Here is a 22,183-nt window from a genome sequence, read left to right as displayed (position 1 = left end):
ACTTATGTAATATTCCAGAATCTTTACCATCTGTAGTCATATTTTAATAACCATGGCCAGCCATTGTAATACGTTTCTTTATTGAAAAAAAAACCCAGCATATCTATACTTTTACATTTTATTACATTACTTATTGATTTTTATTATTAGGTGCTGTCAAGTCAATTCCGAATCCTGGCAACTATTTGGATATTGTTTCTCATATGTACTTAAGTAGCTTGTTGTAAGTACTATTTTTATGACCCAGTAGCAGAGTAGCATTTATGATATCTTCATTCTTTTTTTTACACATATTCTTTGCCTATTGAAGAGGATTACGTGGGCGAGTGTTGCTTGTGCTAGGTTGAAGCAAGCATATTTAGTGGGGCAAATCTTTAGCACTTTGGTGGTAGTGGGTGTAGTGCATTTTTTAAAATGCATTTTCTCCCGATTTTAGCGTGTTTAATTTTTACCCAATTGCGTAATGCTTCCTCTCCACTGGAGCTGACCCCCACCCCGATTGAGGAGAGCGAGAGTCTGCACGAGGCGAGTTCATATGCTGATCAGCTTTGTGCAAGGAGAGCCACTCCCTGATCAGCATTATTCCTCAACTCTGTGCGGACGCCATCAACAAGTCACCAGAGGTCGTAATTCGCTTAATTCGCTCCTATACCGTGCATAATATCATTAAAAGATTCAAGGAATCAGGAGGAATTTCAGTGCGTGAAGACCAAAGGTGCAAGCTTAAGCTGAACGCCGGTGATCTTCCATCCCTCAGACGGCACTGCATCAAGAACCGCCACTGAGATCTTAGAGTAACATGTGCTGCCTTCAAGACATCATCTTTTCCAGGGACGTCCATGCATTTTTCAACAAGACAATGCATATCTCAGGTTCATCCTGTCTGCAATCAAATAAAAGTCAAAGTAAATGTAAGAAACTCTGTGGTTTTTTTTATTATTTGCATTTTTCATGCTGTCCCAACTTTTTCTATAAAACACATTTGGTAAAGTTGGCAATGCATTTTATTCTTTGTCACAGTTGTGCACGAGGAAATGTTTTTCTTTTTTTAAAGTCTTTTACACAAAAAAGTAAGGAAAGAAAAACACACAATTTACAATGTAAATGCTTAACAGACTTAAGTGAAACTGATTAAGGATGAAGTTTAAACACAGTGAAAGTACAGTACGTGCAACATTTTACAACGCTTTTCATGTAAATTCGTTCTGTCCCTTTTCGGTCTCTGTTGTCTTACTGTATCCTAGCAACCGCGTGGTTCGCTACCATGGTTACCAAGTCGGCACTGTGGAAGCTATCGACTGAAGCTAGCTGAATAACTGTTAAAACTGTAAACTCTTCAGTGTAATGTAAATTCATTATAACTGTACGTCAGCTGGGTAAGTCACTGGTTTCTTTTTATTGTGGTTGTAGTTTAGATTAATGAAACAATTTTATTAATATTAATAATTAATCAGTCGGAGTTATGAACTTTGTAGTCCTTTAAGTTAAGCCGTGTGTAGTGAAGTCACAGTGTTCCGTACATGCGAACTGTAATTTATTATTTTTATCATATAAAACGATGATTTCATTATTACAAACGTGATATTAAATGTTGTATATTATAGTAAATAACGCTGTCATTTTCGATGACTTGTTTCTTGTTATTGTTAACGATACAAGTTAAAATGTACAGATTTATTTGATTTCAAAAAAGTGCTTTTCAGAATGTATCTTTTTTATTGTGAGTTTTATTTCTTAAATCTGTTCAAAAGATGCATAAAACACTTAATATTAAAAGCTATCAACAAGCTTTGGGCACTACACTGATTATAACTGTAACAAACTACAACAAACAGGTTCCTGAAGTGTATGTTAAAAAATACAACCCCAAGTCAGAAAAAGTTGGGACAGTATGGAAAATGCAAATGAAATTAAAATGCAATGTTCCTTACATTTACTTTGACTTTTATTTGATAGCAGACAGTTTGAATTCAAGATATTTCATGTTTTGAAATGCAACAGGCCTGCAACATATTCCAAAAAAGTTGGGACAGGGTCAATTTAGAGCTAGTAATGAGCCAAAAAAATCTAAATAATGATGTGATTCCAAACAGATGATGTCAACAGGTGATAGTAATCATGGTTTGATACAAAAGCACCATCAGAAAAGGCTGAGTCTTTGATGAGCAAAGATGATCAGAGGATCTCCAGTTTGTCAACAAATGTGTGAGAAAATGATTAAAATGTTTAAAAACAATGAACCTCAAAGAAAGATTGGAAGGGATTTGCATATTTCTCCCTCTACAGTGCATAATATCATTAAACCATTTAAGGAATAGGGAGGAATTTCAGTGCGTAACGTGCCAAACGTGCAAGCTTAAGCTGAACACCAGTGATCTTCGATCCCTCAGACGGCACTGCATCAGGAACCGCCACTCAACAATAGCTGATATAACCACATGGGTGAGGGATTACTTTGGGAAACCTTTGTCAAGCACTACAATACAGAGTTACATGCACAAATGCCACTTAAACTTTACTGTGCAAAACAGAAGCCTTATGTTAACCATGTCCAGAAGCGGTGTCGACTTCTCTGGGCTCGGAAGCATCTAGGATGGACCATCACACAGTGGAAACGTGTATCGTGATCAGATAAATCAGCATTCCAGGTCTTTTTTGGAAAAAAAATGGACGCCGTGTGCTCCGGACCAAAGAAGAAAAGGATCATCCAGACTGTTATCAGCAACAAGTCCAAAAGCCAGGGTCTGTCATGGTATGGTGCTGTGTCAGTGCCCTTGGCAAAAGTAATTTACACTTCTGTGATGGCAGCATTAATGCAGAAAAGTACATTGAGATCTTAGAGCAACATGTGCTGCCTTCAAGACGTCATCTTTTCCAGGGACGTCCATGCATTTTTCAACAAGACAATGCAAAACCACACGCTGCACACATTACAAAGGCATGGCTGCGGAAGAAGAGGGTACGGGTACTGGACTGGCCTGCCTGCAGTCCTGACCTGTCCCCAATAGAGAATGTGCGGAGAATTTTGAAACAAAAAATGTGACAACGACGACTCCGTACTGTTGCACATCTTAAGACGTGTTTGCAGGAAGAATGGGACAAAATAAAAGCTGAAACACTAAATCACTTGGTCTCCTTGGTGCCAAAACGTGTGCTGAAAAGGAATGGCAACATTACAAAGTGGTAAATGCTTTACTGTCCCAACTTTTTTGGAATGTGTTGCAGGCCTGAAATGCAGGAATAGATGTTTATTAATAAATGAAATAAAGTTGAGCAGACAAACATGAAATATCTCAGGTTCATCCTGTCTGCAATCAAATAAAAGTCAAAGTAAATGTAAGAAACTCTGTGTTTTTTGTATTATTTGCAGTTTTCATGCTGTCCCAACTTTTTCTGATTTGGGGTTGTAAAATCATCTAATCCTTTGTACATTAAACAATGTTTTATGTTTTCCAAACAGTTTTCTGTCTGTTAACATGGGAGTGGCACTCACTAGGGCACTTGAGTGGAACAGAGCTGATAGCTCTGGTAGGACTGAGCTGAAGAATACTCCACTAAACAAGACTTTAATGGAGCACATTATTTACTTTGTGGAGCAGATCAACACTTCTCACCCAGAGGAGGCTGCCTTTCCGTTTGCAGAACCACTGCAGTGGAAAACCAGTCTTCAGATTTCTGATTTCAACACAGATTATGACATCGGGTAGGTTAACAGGTACATGTCTGGAGTCTAACTAGGTCCTGACTCTTGGTTATTATTTTTTTATTATTTTTATGTTTTACCACAGCTTTTTCCTGGTCAGGGTTGGGGTAGGTCTGACAAACCCTGGGAAAGATGCCAGTCCAACGCAGGACCTTGCGCCCCAAACCCCGCCACCTTCTTTTGTCCTCAATTACCTTCTTTCTTTTTAATTCTTTATGTATGTTTTTCAGTGATTCAGTTGTGCAGTCTCAGGTGACTGATGATGATGGGCATCCCCTTCTCCATATGGTTTCTTCTGACATTTCTGTGCGCAGCTTTGGACAACTGTCCAAACTTCTGCAGCTTGCTAATGACAGCAGACTTAAGGAGGTGCAGGCCTGTTTGGAAGGTACACGTTCTACAGCCAGACATTTACTTATCTTAATTTTAATTCCTCCTGCTTCATGGTGGCCTTTGGCTTTTTTGCATTGTAATAATTTGGATATATTTAATTTGGATATGACCTAATTCTCCCTGTATCTATTTGTTGCTTGTGCTGGACAGTAGAAAATGCAATTGCAGTGGTAAAGAGGTGATTCCCTGTTTGCCATTTGTCCTTCAGACACAGCCAATTGTGTCTGGTAAATGTCTGTTTTAGGGGTGACAGAGTAGCTTATAGGACTGATGCACCACCAAAGCACTTAGGCAAGCTTTTACTGTTAGCTGGCTAGTTGGCTGCATAATGTAACAGTGAAAACACAAACACAAGCTAAGCTGGATAGTGAAAAAACATTACACATATTTAAAAACAAATGTGGAAGTCCCAAAAACATGTCAATTTTCCATCAACTGCATTATCCTGTTCAGGGTGGCAGCAGGTCCAAGGCAGAAATACCCTGGTCAGGGCGCCCGTCTATTACATGATTTTGGCCATCCCCGAGAACCCTCCCCGCCCCAAGGTCTTCACTGTGCATCACCTGCTATGCCCCTGTTCAAACTTGTATAAAAAATCTTAAAAATCATTACACATTTGTGTTCAACATTATTGGCACCCCTAATTAATATTACATTATGTAAAATCATTCCTGAATTAAATTATTGTAATTATACAAAGTTGGTACATATCCACTTATTTCTGAAGCTATTGGTGTTTTAATACAAAACAATAAAGGATGTCAGTAATGTTGATACCTACATGATATCTACAGGTAACAATTCAGCATATGAGGCTAAAAGCAAGATAAAGTATTTGTGTAAAGTGAAAATGTGATGTGTTGGTGCAGCTAACAGGGACGCAGTGGTGAAGATCCTGGGGTCAAGCTTTGAAAAACTGGAGGAAGAGGACTCATCCGGACACAAAGTCAGACTGAAGCTCATTCTGCAGCAGCTTGACACACAGCTACTCAACAGCTCCATCACACTATTCCCACAGTATGTTCTTCTAAATAAGAAGGTTCTTTAAACTACAACCCTAAAAATAAATCAGCCCTGGCTTCTTTAATGAAAGAAGTGATTTAATTAACATATTCTTTGTACGACCTGCTGTTTTACAACATTGAGGTACACCGATCAGCCATAAAGTTAAAACTACCTCCTTGTTTCTACACACATTGTCCATTTTATCAGCTCCACTTACCATATACAGTGCCTTGCAAAAGTATTCAGCCCCCTTGAACTTTTCAACCTTTTGCCACATTTCAGGCTTTAAACATAAAGATATGAAATTGTAATTTTTGGTGAAGAATCAATAACAAGTGCGACACAATTGTCAAGTGGAACGAAATTTATTGGATATTTTAAACTTTTTTTAGAAATAAAAACCTGAAAAGTGGGGCGTGCAATATTATTCAGCCCCTTTACTTTCAGTGCATCAAACTCACTCCAGAAGTTCAGTGAGGATCTCTGAATGATCCAATGTTGACCTAAATGACTGATGGTGATAAATAGAATCCACCTGTGTGTAATCAAGTCTCCGTATAAATGCACCTGCTCTGTGACAGTCTCAGAGTTCTGTTTAAAGCGCAGAGAGCATCATGAAGACCAAGAAACACACCAGGCAGGTCCAAGATACTGTTGTGGAGAAGTTTAAAGCCGAATTTGGATACAAAAAGATTTCCCAAGCTTTAAACATCTCAAGGAGCACTGTGCAAGCGATCATATTGAAATGGAAGGAGTATCAGACCACTGCAAATCTACCAAGACCCGGCCGTCCCTCTAAACTTTCAGCTCAAACAAGGAGAAGACTGATCAGAGATGCAGCCAAGAGGCCCATGATCACTCTGAATGAACTGCAGAGATCTACAGCTGAGGTGGGAGAATCTGTCCATAGGACAACAATCAGTCGTACACTGCACAAATCTGGCCTTTATGGAAGAGTGGCAAGAAGAAAGCCATTTCTCAAAGATATCCATAAAAAGTCACCTGGGAGACTTTTGGAAGACATGTGGAAGAAGGTGCTCTGGTCAGGTGAAACCAAAATCGAACTTTTTGGCCACAAAGCAAAACGTTATGTTTGGCATAAAAGCAACACAGCTCATCACCCTGAACACACCATCCCCACTGTCAAACATGGTGGTGGCAGCATCATGGTTTGGGCCTGCTTTTCTTCAGCAGGGACAGGGAAGATGGTTAAAATTGATGGGAAGATGGATGGAGCCAAATACAGGACCATTCTGGAAGAAAACCTGTTGCAGTCTGCAAAAGACCTGAGACTGGGACGGTGATTTATCTTCCAACAAGACAATGAACCAAAACATAAAGCAAAATCTACAATGGAATGGTTCACAAATAAACGTATCCAGGTGTTAGAATGGCCAAGTCAAAGTCCAGACCTGAATCCCATCGAGAATCTGTGGAAAGAGCTGAAAACTGCTGTTCACAAACGCTCTCCATCCAACCTCACTGAGCTCGAACTGTTTTGCAAGGAAGAATGGGCAAAAATTTCAGTATCTCGATGTGCAAAACTAATAGAGACATACCCCAAGCGACTTGCAGCTGTAATCGCAGCAAAAGGTGGCGCTACAAAGTATTAACGCAAGGGGGCTGAATAATATTGCACGCCCCACTTATTTCTAAAAAAAGTTTAAAATATCCAATAAATTTCGTTCCACTTCACGATTGTGTCCCACTTGTTGTTGATTCTTCACAAAAAATTACAATTTCATATCTTTATGTTTAAAGCCTGAAATGTGGCAAAAGGTTGAAAAGTTCAAGGGGGCTGAATACTTTTGCAAGGCACTGTAGAAGCACTTAGTTCTACAATTACTGACTGTAGTCCATCTGTTTCTCTGCATGCTTTGTTAGCCCCCTTTCATGCTGTTCTTCAATGGTCGGGACTCTCCCAGGACCACTACAAAGCACGTATTATTTGGGTGGTGGATCATTCTCAGCACTGCAGTGACACTGACATGGTGGTGGTGTGTCCACCAACCAAAAATATATCCAGCCGACAGTGCCCCATGGGCAGCATCCTGTGACCACTGATGAAGGTCTAGAAGATGACCAACTCAAACAGCAGCAATAGATGAGCGATCGTCTTTGACTTTACATCTACAAGGTGGACCAACTAGGTAGGAGTGTCTAATAGAGTGGACAGTAAGTGGACACGGTATTTAAAAACTCCAGCAGTGCTGCTGTGTCTGATCCACTCATACCAGCACAACACACACTAACACACAACCACCATGTCATTGTCACTGCAGTGCTGAGAATGATCCATCACCTAAATAATACCTACTCTGTGGGGGTCCTGACCATTAAAGAACAAGGTGAAAGTAATTGTAGGGTCAGTAATTGTAGAACTACAAAGTGCTCCTATATGGTAAGTGGAGCTGATAAAATATACAGTGAGTGTAAAAACCAGGAGGTGGTTTTAATGTTATGGCTGATGTATGTCTGCCTGTATTGCCTGTAAGTCTTGTTCATTCGTTTGTTTGGCAGCTGTAATTAGGTTAAAAAGATGATAACTCATGTAGCTTCCTCTGTGGTTGCATTCTTTTCCTTTTTGCTCTTTTTATTATTTTACTTTATTTTTCTTTTTGGTTAGGTATGATTTTAAAGGGAATCCAAAGTCCTTGACCACACAACTTGACCACTACCTTTGATGTATCACTCTCTAGTCTTACTATACTGATATATGAAGTACAGGGTAAACCTCAACCTGGAAATTAAGGAAGAAATTTCCCATTTTCCCAAAATGACTGGTGTTGCTTTTGTGAAACCTCTAATAGTATGACACTTTCAAAGCATAAAATAGCATTTTGTCTGTGTCCAGTGGAATTAAATAGCAACATTAGCATATTCATGCAAGAAACATAACTTTTGTCTGTGCTAGTTTGTGCTATGCAGTGGGAATACAAAGCAGGAGCTCTTTATTCAGTTTAGTTTCCTAACTTCTTAAAGTTTCCAAGCACCTTAAAAGGTCCTGTGGTGGAAGCAACTTATGAGACATTTTAGTAATTAAAAGTAATAAGTTATTAAACACATTACAGAACAATGTTTGATTATAACAGTTACTAAATGAGCTGTTTGTGTATTAATGCTCTTAGAAAGGTCAATCTGAGTCCAGCTGATGTGAAACAGGATGTTGAACTGCTGCTGAGTTTGTGTGAAGAAAAGAAACTGCTGAAATTAATGCATTATACATCAGGTATGTTTTATTTCTACTTTCCACCTTAAATTCTAATTCTACCTTGCACATGTTTGTCTCTCTCTCTCTTATCTGCTGTTTTTAAACACGTCACCACCAAAATGCTTAATATTTTGTAATAATAATAATAATAAAATAATAGTCCAAATCTATACTCACTAGGCTACCACTGTCACCACCAGTAAATACATGTATACACCTTTTAATGATAAAAATCATAAAACATGTTAAATGCTTTCATAAATACATAAATACAACCCCAAATCAGAAAAAGTTGGGACAGCATGGAAAATGCATATAATAAAAAAGTTTCTTACATTTACTTTGACTTGTATTTGATTACAGACAGGATGAACCTGAGATATTTCATGTATTGTCTGGTTAACTTCATTTCATTTATTAATAAACATCCATTCCTGCATTTCAGGCCTGCAACACATTCCAAAAAAGTGGACAGTGACAGTAAAGCATTTACTACTTTGTAATGTTGCTTTTCCTTTTCATCACACTTAAAAGACGTTTTGGCACCGAGGAGACCAAGTGATTTAGTGTTTCAGCTTTTATTTAGTCTCATTCTTCCTGCAAACACGTCTTAAGATGTACAACAGTACGGAGTCGTCGTCGTCGTCGCATTTTTCATTTCAAAATTCTCCACACATTCTCTATTGGGGACAGGTCAGGACTGCAGGCAGGCCAGTCCAGTACCCGTACCCTCTTCTTCCGCAGCCATGCCTTTGAAATGTGTGCAGCATGTGGTTTTGCATTGTCTTGTTGAAAAATGCATGGACGTCCCTGGAAAACATGACGTCTTGAAGGCAGCATTTGTTGCTCTAAGATCTCAATGTACTTTCCTGCATTAATGCTGCCATCACAGGGGTGTAAATGACCTTTGCCAAGGGCACTGACACGACCCCATACCATGACAGACCCTGGCTTTTGGACTTGTTGCTGATATCAGTCGGCACACAGCGTCCATTTTTTCCAAAAAATACCTTAAATGCTTATTTATCTGACCACAATACACGTGTCCACTTTGTGATGGTCCATCCTAGATGCCTCCAAGCCCAGAGAAGTGGACGCTGCTTCTGGACATGGTTAACATAAGGCTTCTTTTTTGCACAGTAAAGTTTTAAGTGGCATTTGTGCATGTAACTCTGTATTGTAGTGCTTGACAAAGGTTTGCCAAAGTAATCCCTCACCCATGTGGTTATATCAGATATTGATGCAGTGCCGTCTGAGGGATCGAAGATCACAGGCGTTCAGCTTAAGCTTGCGCCCTTGGCCTTTACGCACTGAAATTCCTCCTGATTCATTGAATCGTTTAATGATATTCTGCACTGCAGAGGGAGAAATATGCAAATCTCTTCCAATCTTTCTTTGAGGTTCATTGTTTTTAAACATTTTAATCATTTTCTCACACATTTGTTGACAAACTGGAGATCCTCTGATCATCTTTGCTCATCAAAGTCTCAGCCTTTCCTGATGGTGCTTTTGTACCAAACCATGATTACAATCACCTGTTGACATCACCTGTTTGGAATCACATCATTATTTAGTTTTTTCACCTCATTACTAGCCCTAAATTGCCCCCATCCCAACTTTTTTTGAAATGTGTTGCATGTCTGAAATGCAGGAATGGAGGTATATTAACAAATGAAATGAAGTTGAGCAGATAAAACATGAAATATCTCAGGTTCATCCTGTCTGTAATCAAATAAAAGTCAAAATAAATGTAATGAACACTGCATTTTTATTTTATTTGCATTTTCCATACTGTCCCAACTTTTTCTGATTTGGGGTTGTAGTTTACTGTTTTGATAAAGTCAGGCACTCTGGTAGCGTAGCGGTTTATTACAGAAGTCCACTGCTGTTGACATGTGGGCTTAAATCCCAGTGGTACTACTGACTGGCTGGGAGTCTACATAGACATGATTGGTTAATATGACTTACATACAACTATTTTTAATATGCTGGCTATACTAAATATTTATTTTGTGCAATTGAGTGTTCTAATTGTAGGGCATGTAGTTCATTTACTGGCTCCATTTCAAACTACATATGGTCTACTGATTTTTATGCCAAAATAATACTGTCACAATTGGTAATGAGATGGCGTGGTGGCATAGCAGTGTCCTGGAATCAATCCTCACCTCCAGTTACTGTCTGTGTGAAGTTTGGCAAGTTCTTACCATGTTTTATAGGTTTCAGATAATCTAATTTGCATTGGCCCCTCTGAATTGTCTGTACATACGAATGATTGAGTTAATGTTTGTGATATATACACAGGGTGCATCTCAATCCATGCAGTGTTCTAGGGATAGACTCCTAAATAGAATAAAAAGCTTAGTAAAGATGAACAGCCCTCATCAATCCCAAAAATATAAAGATATGCTGCTTATAAACACTACTACAACCACTGCTAATGATAATTATAATAAGAAGAATAATATTTCCTGCCATCATTTACTAACTCATTTCTTCTTTTGGTTGACCTTTCTCACAGGTGTAGATCTATATTATATTTATTAATATTTGCATTTTTTGTGTATTAATCTCTGTATAAATCACAGCTAATTTGCTATTTTGTTTAATTTGTACCTGATTAAATATTTTTTTTTGCCTTGATTCCATTTAATTAATCCTTCACCTGTAACACAGGAATCAGCTTCACATGCAGTCTATTTAAATGCACTTTATTCAAGTACATGTTATTAGATTTTTATTTTCTATTTTTCTCATCCAGCATTTAATTAAACTTACAACTTTACAGATATTAACCCTGCTGCTGGGTGATGTGTTATTTAATGGAAAGAAAGATTAACCTGTGTTATCTGGATGACTCCACAGATTATGAGTTCAGTAATGGCTGCCGCTCATCTCCATGGAGGCAGATGCATGGAGAAATTGCCTATCTCATTGCAGAGCCGTATGACACAGAACCACTCTTAATCACATGCAGCACTGATGGGTTCTTCATCAATTCGGTGAGACTTGTCATCTGATCTAAATCTAAAACCAAACTACAATATAAACTATATAATAAATAAATATATAACATAACATTAAAACCACCTTCTTGTTTCTACACTCACTGTCTATTTTATCAGCTCCACTTACCATATAGAAGCACCTTGTAGTTCTACAATTACTGACTGTAGTTCATCTGTTTCTCTGCATGCTTTGTTAGCCCCCTTTCATGCTGTTCTACAATGATCAGGACTCTCCCAGGACCACTACAGAGTAGGTATTATTTGGGTCGTGGATCATTCTCAGCACTGCAGTGACACTGACATGGTGGTGGTGTGTTAGTGTGTGTTGTGCTGGTATGAGTAAATAAGACACAGCAATGCTGATGGAGTTGTTAAACACCTCACTGTCTTTGCTGGACTGAGAATAGTCCACCAAACAAACATATATCCAGCCAACAGCGCCCTGTGGGCAGCGTCTTGTGACCACTGATGAAGGTCTAGAAGATGACCAACTCAAACAGCAGCAATAGATGAGCGATCATCTCTGACTTTACATCTACAAGGTGGACCAACTAGGCAGGAGTGTCTAATAGAGTGGACAGTGAGTGGACATAGTATTTAACAACTCCATCAGCACTGCTGTGTCTGATCCACTCATACCAGCACAACACACACTAACACACCACCACCATGTCAGTGTCACTGCAGTGCTGAGAATGATCCATGACCCAAATAATACCTACCCTGTAGTGGTCCTGGGAGAGTCCTGATCATTGTAGAACAGCATGAAAGATGGCTAACAAAGCATGCAGAGAAAAAGATGAACTACAGTCAGTAATTGTAGAACTACAAGGTGCTTCTATATGGTAAGTGGAGCTGATAAGGAGGTGGTTTTAATGTTATGGCTGATCAGTGTATAATTCACAGTATATATATATATATATATATATATATATATATATATATATAATAGTTTTATTATATATGCCCATGCACAGGGCACCAATCTATCATAGGACTCCACCCATTTACACATTTTCTCACAAGCCTGGTACAAGCTGTCTTGCTGAAACAAGCAGCAAATGAAATATATTGCTGTATAACGTGTACGACTAACATAAATAGTGCCCTCACAGATGTGTGACACACCCCTATAATATGACAGATGCTTTTTTTCATTGCTTTATATTAGTAACAATCGTGATGGTTCTTTTCCTTTTTGACCTGGAGCACATGACTTACACAAAGTAATCTAGAAGTTGGACTCGTCAGAGTATGGCATGTTTTTACTTTGCATCAGTCCACCTCAGATGAACTTGAGCCCAGAAAAATGAACAGAGTTGATATTGATATTCGGCCTCTGCTTTGTGTAGTAGAGTCATCATTTACTGGTGCTACAACAAACTGTCCTTAATAATACCAAGAGTTTAAGTACAGTAGACCCTTAAGTTACGAACGGTTTACCATTTCGGGTTACGAGCAATCTTTTTCAATTTAACGTACGAACAAATTTTGGATTACGAACCGAAATTCTCGAAACGTTGACTCCGACCGTCTCTCTCTCTCTCTCTCTCTCTCTCTATATATATATATATATATACAGTGAGCGAACATTCGGACAGTGGACGGTGTTTTTTTTCGGTGTTTTCTTTATATTTTGTAAAATTCTATATTAAAATGGCCAAAAAGAAGCTGCAGAGAAAGCGTTGTTGTGTTGTACAATTACTCCTGCCAGTAGCTGTCACTGTGTATCAGGCAGAGGGGACAGTGAGTGAGCAAGAAGAAGGAAGTCCACTGAGTGAAGTATTTTTTTTTTTGTGCAATTGCACCTACAAAATACAATACTATTAAAATAAAGAAGGAAATAATAGAGAAATATGAGAGGTATTGTTGTTTCTGGTAGATACATTTTATATAAAAAGAAGAAAATGTATTATGGTTTTGGTACAGAACACGTACTGCACTGAAATGTGATGTGTGTGTGTTTTGTATGTACAGTACAGTATTACTGTGTATTGTCGTTTATTATTGTTTATTACAGTATTATCTATTCTATAATTTAAGATTTAAGGAAAAATATAGTTGTATTTATAACAAAAAAGAGCATTTAAGACATGAGAAAGGTTAGGTAAGGGGGGGGGTTTGGGGGGTCTGGCACGGATTCATTCTATTTACATTATTTCTTATGGGAAAAATAGGTTTAACTAACGAACATTTTTGAGCCCTTCGTAACCAATTAAATTTGTAAGTCAAGGGGTGACTGTATTCCCAAAGATAAGTGGTTATATTCATTACAGACGTATGTTGGTTTTTAATGCAACACTGTCTGAGCATTCAATACTGGCTTTTGGCTTTGCCCTTTATACACCCACATACATTTTAAATCTACCTTTATATACAATGATTTGCACATCTTTTTACAATATTGTGGACTGTCAGTGGTAAAATTCCTAAATTCCTTGCAATGTCTTAGTTTTTTTCTGTGCGGCGAAGTTAATCATTTCTCAGCGTGAGAAATACCATGTGTGGCGTGTGAGCTTGTTGAAATGCGTGTGTCTCACGCTCAATGCGTGAGACTTGAGAGAGATATGTAGTGGGTCATTCCTGGGATTGGGTGCCTTTTGGACCTTAAAACTTTTTGAAAATGAAACACTGTTTTAATTTGTTTTTCATGTTTTACTATAAGAGGACATGTTATACTTTTCCAAACTAATATTGGTCAAGCTAAATTGCACATGCACCTCATAAACACTGTGACGTCCAGCCTGTTACATATTAGGTTATAACAGGATGGACCATAACAGGGTGGACATTCTGACATAAAATTAGCCATTAGCTAGCGAGTGAGCAAAACCATGCTAGCATAAAAGTGAATTCAGACTAAGAATTATCTGCTTTTTAGTATGATTATTTTTAAAAGGATCAAATCATATTGCTTTTTCTCATATATCACATAACAGGATGGACATGTTCTAGTTGACCATATAAGACTTTTAGGATAAAATGTGGAAAAAACAGCATTAAATAATAAGTTTAATAAGCCACTCATCTTGCACAGTTGTTTCCCTCCAAAAAGATAATGTGAGCTCCAGGAAATGATGTCAGTATGTAAAACAGCTCTTCATTTTAAGAGACAGTAGTAAGAAATAACAGGGTGGATGGCAACTTGAATCCAAGGTTTAGAGGGACTTAATCAAACCTTTTAAACAGTATTGTAAGACTGAGATATTTTCATGATTAAACCTCATATATCCATCACTATCCATCTACAACACTGGGGACATGGGAACACTTCTGGTATCTAAGAGATAAAAACAGTATGTATACAGTCATTTTATTTGGGGGGGGGGGGGATAGAAAACATTGTGTTTAGCATTTGAAAGTGTTAATTATTTCAGTAAGATGTTTAGAAATTGTATTGTTTAAAATTTATTTAATAAATACAATGATCAGTACTGGGGACACAGAAGGCACCGAATTGTAGGAATGACCCTAATGCTTTAAACACAGTTTCTTGCAGAGCCATTGCAGCATTCTCTACTAATAACAAACTGATGCTGCTTTGTCAGGAGATTAAGTGTTTTTTATTTCTGAAACCGATATGAAAGTATAACTTTATACTCATTGCCCTTTATTTTAACACAATGAGGTTAGTTCTAAAATGTGATTTAGCTGTGTGACATGGCCTCTTGTATTCTTTGCTAGTAATTATGATTGGCTGCAGCTGATTACCTGTACTATTTAGCCACCAAACAGTTGCAGAAGTTATTGAAATTCCAAGACTGTTATGACATAGACGTCTCCTACAGATTTATATACGTTTGACTGTATCTCTTTTCTATTTTGTGTTTTCTATTCCTAACTTCATTAAATACCTGTTAATGCTTATAGTATAGCTGACATTAGTCTTACAAATTGGTTTGATTTAATAGGGCATTAAGCAAGAAGGAGAGGAGGGTGCTTATGACAGAAAAAGTGATGTCTACAAAAACCTGATGACTCTGCTGAGGAGCAAGTCTCCACTCTTTGCTGAGAACTTCACAAAACAGGTATTTCCTTTGAACTTCAACTATTATATTCTATTGCAGCACTGCTGTGCATTAGTTTGTATGTTTTAACTCATATGGAATGCAATAGTAGACAAAGGAAGGAGAGAAGTGTGTTCTGTTAAATGCAGAAAGGTCTGACATTCTTACACTTGCACTACAACATATTGATTATTTATTTATTTCCACAAACTGATTTATCCTAGGTGCTTGGGTGCCTCAGCAATCTATTACGCTAGCCCACCACCACTGAGACCCTGATTCGAATTTCAGAGGTGCTCTCGGTTCAACCGGCAATTACACAGGGATGATTGACTAAGTCTGAGTGTGGGAGTGGCTGAAGTCCTGTAATGGACTGACACCCTGTCCAGGGTATTCCTGCCTTGCGCCTAGTGAAGACATACTGGAACCCTGTGTAGGATAAAGTGGTTATCCTTGCTAGGACTGCAGTTGATCATGAGAAACTGTGCACAAGGCAGCGATACACTCACTCACTCACTCACTCACTCACCCACTCACCCATAAGGCAGTTTAGAGCAGCCACTTTATTGCAAAAAAGAGAAAGGAAAATTAAGAAGGGAGCATATACGCAATTTGGACAGCGTATGAGGCAGCGTATACTGTCAAGCCGGAAAGTCTGCACACCCCTTTCACCTTCTCATTGTTTTATTACATTACAGACTCATTCTGTATTATACTGAGTTCATCTTTTGTTACAAGATTCTACACAAAACAGCCCACAAGGACAAAGTGAAAGCAGGTTTTTAGACGGTAATTTATTAAAAATCAAAATGTAAAATATCATATGTACACAAGTGTGCACACCCTTTGATATGACACCCAAAAGTGAGCTGAGGTGCATTTTGTTTTCACTGATACTGCTTGAAATGTTTCTACAGCTTAATTGGAGTCCACCTGTGGTAAATTCAATTGATTGCACATGATTGGGAATGCCAACACCTGCCTATAAAAGGTCCCACAGTTGACAGTGTATATCAGAGCAAACTTTAAGCACAGTGGCCACCATAATTTGTAAATGGAAGAAGTTTGGAACTACCAAAAATCTTCCTAGACCTGGCCGCCCGACCAATCTGAGCGATCAGGCAAAAACAGGCCTTGGTCAGGGAGGTGAGCAGGAACCCGAGGGTCACTCTGACAGAGCTCCAGCGTATCCTTGTGGAGATGGGAGAACCTATCAGAGGATCAACCATCCAGGCATCACTTCACAAATCACACCTTTATGGTAGAGTGGCCAGGCGGCACATGACAGCCCGCTTGGAGTTTGCCAAAAGGCACCTAGAGGACTCTCAAACCCTGAGAAACAAGATTCTCTGGTCTGATGAAACCAAAATTGAACTTTTTGGCCTGAATACCAAGCGTCACATCTGGAGGAAACCAGGCACTGCTCATCACCTGGCTAATGCCATCCTTACAGTAAAGCATGGTGGTGGCAGCATCATTATGTGGGGATGTTTTTCAGCAGCGGGACCGGGGCGACTAGTCCTGATAAAGGGAAAGATGATTGCAGCTAAGTACACCGAGATCCTTCAAGAAAACCTGCTCCAGAGCGCTCTGGACCACAGACTGGGGAGAAGGTTTACCTTCCAACATGACAACGACCCAAAGCACACAGCCAACAGAACAAAGGAGTGGCTTCGGAAAAAGTCTGTAAATGTCCTTGAGTGGTCCAGCCAGAGCCCAGACCTAAATCCAATCAAACATCTGTGGAAGGAGCTGAAAATGGCTGTGTACCAACAACGCCCCTAATCCAACCTGACGGAGCTTGCAAGGATATGCCAAGAGGAATGGGCAAAAATGTCCAGAAACAAGTGTGCCAAGCTCGTAGCTTCTTTCCCAAGACGCCTTGAAGCTGTAATTGCTGCCATCAATCAAGGTGCATCAATCAAGTATTAGACTAAGGGTGTGTACAGATATGTAACCCCTAAACAAAGGAATTTTTATCAGTAAAATAAAATTGCATATTTTCTAAACCCTGTTTTCACTTCATAATTATTGGTGATTGTGTGTAGATGTTTGAGGCAAAAACTGAACTCAATCTACTATATGTAGAATGAGTCTGTAATGTAATAAAATGTGGAGAAGGTGAAAGGGGTGAAACATGAATGTTTCAAAAAAATTATAAAAATTGCTTAGTTTTTAAAGCATCATATGCATGATGTCAGGTGGTTTTGGTAGGAAATGGAAGAGAAAAAAAACCTTGATTTTAGCATGTGAACCAGATTTGATTTTAATAAGATGGTACAGTGAAAAAGTGAAGTATCAAGATTATACTGGATCATATTTTTCTAATTCCAAAAGAACAAATTTCTATATGAAATGTAATGAATAGCATGACAAAGTAAAGTCCTTAGTCCAGTGCTTGGCAGGATGGTGCTGGATTGTATTAGGATTTGAGAAGTACAATATGGTAAGGTTATTAGTCCCCCATGCCCCTAAAAGAAACATGACTTCATCCTGTCTGTAAGCCAGCTTAATCAGACAGACATGTACAACCAATCAGAACCAGAGCATGGCTGTCTCGCACCCCTCCGTCAAGATGAATGAGAGAACACCAAGCGCGAAAGAAAAACATACACATGCAAACAGTGCTGACGTTCTACTGAGCCATGTGTACTCACTCAATCACTTCTGTTCCTGCAGTGTTAAGTATGAGCTCTTAGATTAATCATCGCTGAGAGAAGTGCAGGACAGTGATGGCAAATCAGTGTCTGCTCTACACATCGCTGTGAGATTGTCTGTCTGACAGTGCCACAGAGAGAGCTTCTCCTCCGTCACGCTGTTTTTCACATCACCACAGTGTGAAGGAATGTGAAAACGTGCCACTTAATCGAGCCACTTCTGAAACAGTCAAATACACTTTTGAAGTAGCTGTGATTTATTCAGTAGTGCTGCTTCCTGCTTTTGTGACTTTATAAATTAACAAATCAGTCCCGAATAATGACTTCAAGCTGTGAGGAAAACGTGGTTAGCTGCTGGAAAATTTATATAACATTTCTCACCAGTGACTGTTAGAAAAACATCTTTTTTTCATTGCAGACAAGTGACGTTTACAGAGCCCAATATTTACAACAGTCATTTGTTCATAATAAGTAGCAGTAAAAGAAATTTTACTCCACTTACCATATAGAAGCACTTTGTAGTTCTACAATTACTGACTGTAGTCAATCTGTTTATCTACATACTTTTTTAACCTGCTTTCACCCTGTTCTTCAATGCTCAGGACCCCACAGAGTAGGTATTATTTAGACGGTGGATCATTCTCAGCACTGCAGTGACAATGACATGGTGGAGGTGTGTTAGTGTGTGTTGTGCTGGTATGAGTGGATCAGACACAGCCATGCTGCTGTTTTTAAATACTGTGTCCACTCACTGTCCACTCTATTAGACACTCCTACCTAGTTAATCCACCTTGTAGACATAAAGTCAGAGATGATCGCTCATCTACTGCTGCTGTTTTAGTTGGTCATCTAATAGACCTTCATCAGTGGTCACAGAACGCTGCCCACAGGGCGCTTTTGGCTGGATATTTTTGGTTGGTGGACTATTCTCAGTCCAGCAGTGACAGTGAGGTGTTTAAAAACTCCATCAGAATTGCTGTGTCTTATCCACTCATACCAGCACAACACACACTAACACACCACCACCATGTCAGTGTCATTGCAGTGGTTCTGTGGGGGTCCTGGCCATTGAAGAACAGCATAAAAAGCTAACAAAGCATGCAGAGAAACAGATGACCTACAGTCAGTAATTGTAAAACTACCATATAGAAGTGCTTCTATATGGTAAGTGGAGCTGATAAAATGGACAGTGAGTGTAGAAACAAAGAGGTGGTTTTAATGTTATGGCTGATCGGTATATGTCATAAACGTTTACTAATTTAGTTCTTTTTTAAGATTCCGTAGGTTTTCAAAAAAAAAAAAAAAAACAACAACAAAAAAAACCACTAAATATACACAATATACACAATCAGGCATAACATTATGACCACCTTCCTAATATTGTGTTGGTTGCCAAAACAGCCCTGACCCGTCGAGGCATGGGCTTCACTATACCCCCTGAAGGTGTAATGTGGTATCTGGCACCAAGATGTTAGCAGCAGATCCTTTAACTCCTGTAAGTTGCGAGGTGAGGCCTCCATGGATCGGACTTGTTTGTCCTGCACATCACACAGATGCTCAATTGGATTGAGATCTGGGGAATTTGGAGGCCAAGTCAACACCTCAAACTCGTTGTGCTCCTCAAACTATTCCTGAACCATTTTTGCTTTGTGTCAGGACGCATTATCCTGCTGAAAGAGGCCACAGCCATCAGGGAATACCGTTTCCATGAAAGGGTGTACATGGTCTGCAACAATGCTTAGGTAGGTGGTACGTGTCAAAGTAACATCCACATGGATGGCAGGACCCAAGGTTTCCCAGCAGATCATTGCCAACAGCATCACACTGCCTCCACCGGCTTGCCTTCTTCCCATAGTGCATCCTGGTGCCATGTGTTCCCCAAGTAAGCGACGCTCACGCACCTGGTCATCCATGTGATGTAAAAGAAAATGTGATTCATCAGACCAGGCCACCTTCTTTCATTGCTCTGTGGTCTAGTTCCGATGCTCACGTGCTCATTGTTGCTGCTTCCGGCGGGGGACGGGGGTCAGCATGGGCACCCTAACTTGTCTGCGGCTATGCAGCCCCATACGCAACAAACTGCAATGCACTGTGTATTCTGACACCTTTCTATCAGAACCAGCATTAACATCTTCAGCAATTTGAGCTACAGTAGCTCGTCTGTTGGATCGGACCACACGGGCCAGCCTTCGCTCCCCACATGTATCAATGAGCCTTGGCCGCCATTGACCCTGTCGCCGGTTTACCACTGCTCCTTCCTTGGACCACTTTTGATAGATACTGACCACTGCAGACTGAGAACACCCCACAAGAACTGCAGTTTTGGAGATGCTCTGACCCAGTCATCTAGCCATCACAATTTGGCCCTTGTCAAACTCGCTCAAATCCTTACGCTTGCCCATTTTTCCTGCTTCTAACACATCAACTTTGAGGATAAAATGTTCACTTACTGCCTAATATATCCCACCCACTACTAGGTGCCGTGATGAAGAGATAATCAGTGTTATTCACTTCACCTGTCATTGGTCATAATGTTATGCCTGGTCAGTGTAGTCAGAACAGTCAAGAGTGAATGCTAGAAAGTTCGCCTTTTAGAAAGCTAAAATCTATTTGTCTTATGATTGATGTATTAAAATGATGGCTACTGTACAGATAGATGTCTCTTGTGTAAAATTCATGAAAGAATGGAATTTTAACACATTTGATCTGAATCCCATTTTCTGAGACCAGGATTATGGAAGCTCTTTCAATTTAGTCCTCCATACAAATGTGTTTGGATTCCAGCAGATTAATATTGTAAGTTAAAAAAAGACCTGATACATTTGCTCAGTAACTCTGCTCACTTGGAATCCCTGTAGAGAAATGCTTGTGAAATGGTGCAAGTAAGTCTGCTGGGATCTGAGGCCAAAACCAAATGCTTTACAGAAGCTTTCAGGGCAATTTATATTTCTAACAGAAAATGAACTGCTTAACCAACGTTTGCACTTGTCAGGTTGACATGTTATAGCTGTCACAGCGCTGGAAATCTCAGGTAGCTGTTCATTAGTTAGCAGATATGATAAGTTAAGTGCATCCAGATGAAGGATACCGTCCCTCTGCTTTTTCTGTGTCTAAAACACAAATTCAGTCTTCATTTAAGGTCCTTGTAAAGTTTATTTTTTAATGTAAAAGAATACTTTTATTATTTTTTATTTACACTATATTGCCAAAAGTATTTACTCACCCATCCAAATCATTGAATTCAGGTGTTCCAATCACTTCCATGGCCACAGATGTATAAAATCAAGCACCTAGGCATGCAGACCACTTCTACAAACATTAGTGAAAGAATGGGTCGCTCTCAGGAGCTCAGTGAATTCCAGCATGGTACCGTGACAGGATGCCACCTGTGCAACAAGTCCAGTCATGAAATTTCCTCCCTAATAAATATTCCACAGTCAACTGTCAGTGGTATTATAACAAAGTGGAAGCGATTGGGAATGACAGCAGCTCAGCCACCAAGTGTTAGGCCATGTAAAATGACAGAGCGGGGTCGGCTGATGCTGAGGTGCATAGTGCGCAGAGGTCTGGTGGAATGGGTTTACATGGCCAAGCAGAGGTGCATCCAAGCCTTATATTATCAAGCGCAATGCAAAGCATCGGATGCAGTGGTGTAAAGCACGCTGCCACTGGACTCTAGAGACGTGTTCTCTGGAGTGACGAATCACGCTTCTCCGTCTGGCAATCCGGTGGACGAGTCTGGGTTTGGCGGTTGCCAGGAGAACGGTACTTGTCTGACTGCATTGTGCCAAGTGTAAAGTTTGGTGAAGGGGGATTATGGTGTGGGGTTGTCTTTCAGGAGTTTGGGGATGGCCCCTTCCTGTTCCAACATGACTGCGCACCAGTGCACAAAGCAAGGTGCATAAAGACATGGATGAGCGAGTTTGGTGTGGAAGAACTTGACTGGCCTGAACAGAGTCCTGACCTCAACCCGATAGAACACATTTGGGATGAATTAGAGCGTAGACTGCGAGCCAGGCCTTCTCGTTTCATCAGTGTCTGACCTCACAAATGCGCTTCTGGAAGAATGGTCAAAAATTCCCATAGACACACTCCTAAACCTTGTGGAAAGCCTTCCCAGAAGAGTTGAAGTTGTTACAGCTGCAAAGAGTGGGATGACATCATATTAAACCCTATGGATTAAGAATGGGATGTCACTC

General features: G+C 39.6%; 1 protein-coding gene across 1 annotated transcript in view; it reads left to right on the top strand.

Moving 5' to 3' along the window:
• Positions 1 to 1,265: 1,265 nt before the first annotated feature.
• odad2 (outer dynein arm docking complex subunit 2) overlaps positions 1,266 to 22,183 on the top strand; it is a 144,950-nt gene continuing 124,032 nt past the window's right edge. The window contains exons 1-7 of the mRNA XM_063003614.1: positions 1,266 to 1,376; positions 3,461 to 3,703; positions 3,934 to 4,091; positions 4,966 to 5,113; positions 8,230 to 8,330; positions 11,178 to 11,314; positions 15,232 to 15,348. Of these exons, the coding sequence (XP_062859684.1) occupies positions 3,477 to 3,703; positions 3,934 to 4,091; positions 4,966 to 5,113; positions 8,230 to 8,330; positions 11,178 to 11,314; positions 15,232 to 15,348 (888 nt within the window). The 5' untranslated portion in view covers positions 1,266 to 1,376; positions 3,461 to 3,476. The remainder of the gene's footprint in view (positions 1,377 to 3,460; positions 3,704 to 3,933; positions 4,092 to 4,965; positions 5,114 to 8,229; positions 8,331 to 11,177; positions 11,315 to 15,231; positions 15,349 to 22,183) is intronic.

This window comes from Trichomycterus rosablanca, chromosome 10 (genome assembly GCF_030014385.1).
Source record: "Trichomycterus rosablanca isolate fTriRos1 chromosome 10, fTriRos1.hap1, whole genome shotgun sequence".
Classification (NCBI taxonomy): domain Eukaryota; kingdom Metazoa; phylum Chordata; class Actinopteri; order Siluriformes; family Trichomycteridae; genus Trichomycterus; species Trichomycterus rosablanca.
Note: the sequence above shows the minus strand (reverse complement) of the source record. Positions and strands in the feature narration are given on the sequence as shown.